The sequence below is a fragment of the Quercus suber genome, unplaced genomic scaffold (assembly GCF_002906115.3).
Source record: "Quercus suber isolate HL8 unplaced genomic scaffold, Cork oak 2.0 scaffold_359, whole genome shotgun sequence".
NCBI lineage: Eukaryota > Viridiplantae > Streptophyta > Magnoliopsida > Fagales > Fagaceae > Quercus > Quercus suber.
In genome coordinates, this window is record NW_027069811.1 from 669,189 (window position 1) to 675,687 (window position 6,499).

Sequence of the window (6,499 nt, forward strand, 5' to 3'; positions counted from 1 at the left end):
CACTAGAAAATGACAAAGGGTCCTGTGCAAATTCAGCTCCATTTCCACTTGTATGATCAGCATGTCCAGCTCCTTGGTGTGCATCATTCTTCCCCTCTTGAGAAGGATTTGTCCTCAAATCATCACCTGCATCAAAAGGAGACAAATCAGCAACATTAAAGCTTGCATTGACATCATACTTACCAGGTAAGTCTAGCTTGTAGGCATTATCCATGCGCTCCACNATTATAAAAAAAAAAAAAAAAAAAAAAAAATCCAAATCTTCTCTGGTATACAAGATAGAGAGTTAAAAATGGCATAAGTTAAACCCTGAACACAACATAATAACAAACACCATTACCTTAGAACGAAAATCATAAGCCAGTTTATGAGTTAACCCTTCTATGCATAGTGATATTGCTTGAACTTGTGTAAAAAAAGATCAAGTATCCTTCTGGATGTATGATTAACACTAAAATCTCCCTTCTGAGTCAACGTGACAGAAGCCAGAACATAAACTTCCATGCTTATAGACTGATGTATGGTATTGGTGCATGATAAATTTCGCAAATATGGATGTATGTAGAAAAGCTATTACTTAAATAATTGACGACAACAAGTTTCGGACAAGCAATTACATCATATTGCTTAAACCCATGTACAAAAAAAGAAAACAAACTTCCAGATTGATTCAATAAAGGAAAAAAGAAGAAAAGGAAGAATAAGAATGAGGTTGACAACTTAGCATTAATTAATTTATCAATAAAATAATGCAACAGATACTATTACAAACAAACCTCTGTTGCAGTTGTATGGTAAAAAAAAAAAAAACTTAGAAAGCCAGGAGGGGAGAGCCACCATCTTGTTATGCTTCTAGGTACCCCTTCTCCTCCAGGTAAGAAACCACTTTTTCAGCCATTACACATGGGGAAGCACCATCTCCTCCTTTATGTTCTAATACTATCTGTGGAAGAAAACATTCCCATTTAAAATTTCCCTTAAAACAACAAAAATTGATAGATAAAAGACTCAAAACATAAAAAAAAAATAGCAAAACTTCTTTCGCAAAGTATTATAAATACTTGTTATTATTGAAGTTATTATCTTCTTTTTATAATTATAGTTAAACAAGCATCCATGCCTGCAGTTGCACATACAACTGAATAAAACTAACACAGCATGAATATTGTTACAGTTTCATTGTTTACATTTAGAAAGTCTAAAGTAATTCCTAGGACCTGATAGCACACAATTTTATTTGTGTTTAAAAACAGCATCAAGAATCATTCTTCCTCTAAGTTTCCTTAAAAATCAGAAGAGAGTACACCGTAAGAACTCTTGTTAGAGACACATTCAAGCGTATGTGTATGTATTTACATCTCTTCATGTTGGAGCGTATCAAACATGTTCTGCTTTCTCAAAGAAAGTATACATACCTCGCAGTTTAATGGCTGCTCATATGGGTCATCAATCCCAGTAAAGCCTGCAATTTTTTTAAACTAATATCAGATTTTAACAATTAATAACAGACTCAAAGCCTAAAAATGGCCTGCATGCTACGGTTATTGACCACATTTCTTTACATGTTTTTTGATAAGTGACCCCAGATTCTCTTTTGACCACAGATTCTTGTAAAAATGAAGAATGAAAGAGTCCCCACTTCTTGTGGGTTCTAATAGCAAATGCATAGTTGCACAAGTAAATTATTTTCACACTATAGCCCCTCTAAAATATAAGTTAAGACAATCATTATTTAATCCACTAGGCCCGGTCAAAGCTGCTCATTAGCTATTCAATCACTGTAAAACTTCAAAGGGTGATTTAGTACAGTTTTCAAAAAATCGAATGCACTCAACTATAGTTCATCTTAGATCTAAATGACTGATAATGTGTTTTATTCTTTGGGGACTCATCCCACTAACCGAATAGCTTTTCTGTTACCCACATGCATACACCATTTGAGTGAGAAGATCCATAGCAACAAGCCCAAGTGAGAGGCAAAGATATTTCACTTTCCCTCATTGGTTGTAAAGCACCAGATGGCTGGGCCTGGTAACATAAAAAACTTCCAAAACTCTTCACTACATAAACTTTCCAGGGTTCAAGTATATTATTGTCAAGTGAATGACAAAGACGGCTAAAAATAACAAGAATAAGAATAATATCGGGATTCATAAACAATTATGCAGATATCTCGCATCAATATACGATGCACAATGTCTATACTAATATATATAGAAACATCTTGACTTTTTGATTGGTCCCTTCATCTCTTCCAGACACCAAAACTAAACCTCCTTAATTTTCTCAGGATTTAAGTTCCAATTTTTTTAAAAAAAATAAACATAATTGGGAGGATTTTGTCATTGTGAGGCCCTACAGTCTTTGCAGGCTTTTGTCACATGAGTCTATCTCTTTTCTCTCTCTTTGCTTCCTAATTTTCTCCTCTCTTTTGCTCAACTACCTTATCACAGATGTTTAGCTAGTCCATAATTACATCAGAATAATTTCTTTAGGATATAATTAGGCACAAATTGCTCAATCTCAAGAGGATTAAAATTTAAATTTAAAAATGAAAAAGCAGTATTATGCAGGCAGTCAAAATTCAAAAGCCATTAATCAATCAAAATTAGAAAGGATTTTTACAGTTACCTTTGATCTTTCCTGCACGTGCAAGCTTATAGAGGCCCTTTGAGTCTCTTGCCTCACAAACTTGGAGGGGCACATCCATGAAAACCTGTTATATTAAGCATTTTCAAGTTTGAGTAAAAAATAAGAATGTAGTTTTCATTTTGATTTTGTAATTTTACTAGAGTTCATTTACAGAAAATAACCGGAATAAAACTTTTGGCTCAAAGTTCAAGAGCAGTCATAAACTTGAGAGGCACCAACCTCAATAAAATCCCCATCTGGTAATAGCGCACGGCATGCATCCCGATCCCTTCTGTAGGGAGAAATCAAACTGGCAATGCAAATAACTCCAGCATCTGCAAACAGCTTTGCTACCTCCCCTGAAATTAATATGTAAAATTCATTATCCAACAAACAACTGGAAGAAAGAAATAGCCACTAGAGCAAGAGTTACCAATCCTCCTTATGTTCTCTGCACGATCTTCTGCTTTAAAACCAAGGTCACGATTCAGACCATGCCTCACATTGTCCCCATCAAGAATATAACACATCTTACCCCTCTGATGCAAGAACTGACTCAAAGCACACGCAACAGTGCTCTTCCCTACAAGATACATACCAAAAGATAATAGGGAAGAACAAAGGTAAATATATAAATCTCATACAATGAATACTTTCAAGCTTCAACACAACATGGTAAAGTGGCAATAAGAATCCAAATGTCTTATAATAGCCTGACTCAGAACTAAACTTAGTGAGAGCTTTAAAAAGTCAAAAATGAAAAGTTGAAGATTTAAAATTTAAAAAAGAAAATCCCAAGACCAACCATAATGCTCACCAACAAACTAATCTTATCGTCAGAACATGTAAAGTTAAGGGGGAAAAAATGATGAAGATGTTAACATTTACAAGGTTAGAACACAACAACTTAAATTACATTTAATCACCTATTCTACCAGGCTGACGATACACTAAGCCACTACGCATAATAAGGGAAGTGAGAGTCATTCCGCAATGGATCAAATAAACCATAAATATATTCTTCTAAGTTCAATTACATTGTTAAAAATTATCATTAATCATCACTTACAAGGACAAAATCCTTTGTTATAATTTGGCAAGTAAACCAACACAACATCATATGAATTCATAAAAAAACCTAAGACGCACACAAAGCACTTTTATCATAGCCAAAATAAACAACATTTGTCAACACAATTTTTTGTTTTTTTGTTTTTTTGTTTTTTTTTTTGTTTTTGAGCAAGGAATAGGAAATAGAATGAAAGTAAAAAAAAAAAAGAAAAAAAAAAAAGAGTCAAACTTATCTTAGAACCAAAGCTCTGATACCAAAATGATATGAACTTCACCAACAATTGTGATGAAACCCAATAACAATGATGGTTTGGAACCCCAAGATCGTGTAGACAAGATTTGTTGAGCCTTGACTCGTCACCTAACTAGATGAAAACCAAGACTACGATAGAATTGAAACGCCACACCAAGAATTCCTAAGAATCTCTCAAGAATTCAAAGGTGATAAGTTTGGTTGTTTGAATGCCACAAGATTAACTTGATAAGTTCAAGAGTTCTTTTAAGAACCAAGAGGATCACAAGATTTACAAGGAGAATAATTTTCTGAATCATATCTGTCTTCTTTTCAAATTCATACTACTAGATTTATACTTGGAACAACCCTCCAAGAATAGGTAAAAATCATAATTACAACTTCAAAAACAACACCAAACATTAATCTAATCAAGTTCCCACGTTTTTTTAGTTGTCTAGGACTTCTAAAGGCAGTCAAAATTAGCTGAATGACTAGAATTAACGTGCCCATCCAATACCAAGACATCTTCCCATTTAATATCCTTGGAACTTAACAAATTCACACCCTTTTATGGTCACCATGTTGGTTCATGCATTAGCCTCTTCAATTGCTTTGATGACATGGACTAAGCCTTGATTATTATTTGAGCCCATCTTGGTCTTTTTAGAATCAGCCCATTTCTCTTGGACTAGCCTATTTAGTGCTTCCTTGAAACGTTTGGCTCTAAGTCTTGTAATTGGGCCATTAGAAAATGACAAAGGGTCTTGTGCAAATTTAGCTCCATTTCCACTTGTATGATCAGCATGTCCAGCTCCTTGGTGTGCATCACATTCTCAGCCCCTTTGTCTGGTTTTTCTTTCCAATCATTGTTTTATACAAGACCTTACCGGTTGGAACACGATTGGAATGGGCCAAATGCATGATGGACTCTATTTGTTACAAGGTTCTAGCCTATCCAAAGCTTTTAAGTCCCTTGATGATTTTCTTCTCAATAATAAGTTCAGCTTTTTTTACTGCTTTTTCTTCTTCCGTTTCTCATGCCAACTTGTATTCTCTATGGCATTCTAGATTAGGACATCCATCTGATATGAAACTCCATTCTTTAGGTCATCTTTTTCCTTTCTTGCAAAATTGTTGTACTAAAGATTGTGTTGTATTTCCTTTGGCAAAGTAAAAGAGACTACCATTTCCTTTTGATAATAAAAGAGCTGTTCATTCTTTTGATCTTGATCACATAGATGTTTGGGGGCCTTTTTCCATTCCTACTACTGCTGGGCATAAATATTTTCTTACCATTGTAGATGATGCATCAAGGGTCACTTGGGTTTTCCTCATGAAAGCAAAATAAGAAGTTAGGCCTTTGATTGTTTCATTTTATAATATGGTACATACTCAATTTCAAACCACAATTAAGTCCATCAGAACTGATAATGCCTTAGAGTTTAACATGATTGATTTCTACAATTCTAAAGGCATTATTCAACAACAAAGCTATGTTTACACTCCACAACAAAATTCAGTTATGGAGAGGAAACACCAGCATATTTTGGCAATAGCTAGAGCCTTACAAATTCAGTCCAACATTCCTCTTGTTTTCTAGGGTGATTGCATCCTCACAGCTGTCTTTTTGATCAATAGACTTCCTACTCCTTTTCTGCAACATAAGTCTCCATATAAGGTCCTTTTCAATCAAGTTCCTTCTTATTCTCACCTTAGGACCTTTGGCTGTCTTTGCTTTGCTACTGATGTTACTCCATATAAACATAAATTTACTCCGAGGGCTAGGAAGTCATTTTTCTTAGGGTATCCCTTTAACATCAAAGGTTACAAACTATTTGATCTTCAATCTCACTCTATTTTCATTTCTAGAGATGTAATTTTTCATGAAAAATTTTTCCCTTTTGCTTCACACACTTCCCTTCCTCCCTCTGCCATAATTCCTTTGCCTAACTTTCCTTCTATTTCTTCAGTTTTTCTTGATCCTATCTCTTTTGTCAATGCTGATTCCATTGTATAGATTCATCATGATCTTGGCACAGATGATCAAACTTTTCCTGATGCTTTTGATCATGTTGTTTCTGATATTCTTGATCATGCTGTTTCTGATACTCCAGCTGTGCCTACTACTGTTCCTAGAAGGTCTAATAGGGTGCCTAAACCTCCATCCGATCTTAAGGCTTATCATTGTAACCAAGTTTCCTCAACATCCAATTCCACTCAGTTCCAATCAGGTACTTCCCATCCTCTTTCTTCTTATCTCTCTTATACCACTTTATCTCTCACCTACAAATCCTTTTGTTGCTCTATTTGTACCACCACAGAACCTAAACATTTTTCACAAGCAGTGTCTGATCCTAAGTGGCAAGATGCCATGGATGCTGAAATTGCAGCTTTGGAAGCAAATAATACTTGGACTATCACTCCCTTGCCTTGTGATAAACATCCTATAGGATGCAAATGGGTCTATAGGATTAAGTATAAAGCTGATGGGTCTGTTGAAAGGTATAAAGCTAGGTTGGTTGCAAAGGGATTTACTCAAAAGGAGGGTTTAGACTATCTTGA

The 6,499-nt window shown here is 34.9% G+C and overlaps 1 protein-coding gene across 1 annotated transcript; it reads right to left on the minus strand.

The window, feature by feature from the left end:
* Positions 1–552: 552 nt before the first annotated feature.
* Positions 553–3,333, minus strand: LOC136061878 (adenylyl-sulfate kinase 1, chloroplastic-like). Its single transcript, XM_065760256.1, has 5 exons — positions 3,065–3,333; positions 2,872–2,990; positions 2,632–2,716; positions 1,416–1,462; positions 553–943 (listed from the first exon to the last, which is right to left on the minus strand). Exons 1-5 carry the CDS (start codon positions 3,225–3,227, stop codon positions 845–847), a joined length of 513 nt encoding a protein of 170 aa, XP_065616328.1. The 5' UTR covers positions 3,228–3,333; the 3' UTR covers positions 553–844.
* Between the last annotated feature and the right edge of the window lie 3,166 nt (positions 3,334–6,499).

Excerpts from the sequence above, each read along its gene's own strand:
- LOC136061878 (XM_065760256.1), bottom strand. The coding sequence starts at position 3,227 with ATGTATCTTGTAGGGAAGAGCACTGTTGCGTGTGCTTTGAGTCAGTTC. Across the intron at positions 2,717-2,871 it reads CAGATGGGGATTTTATTGAG|GTTTTCATGGATGTGCCCCT; the intron begins GTTGGTGCCTCT and ends TTAATATAACAG. Across the intron at positions 944-1,415 it reads AGCAGCCATTAAACTGCGAG|ATAGTATTAGAACATAAAGG; the intron begins GTATGTATACTT and ends TTTCTTCCACAG.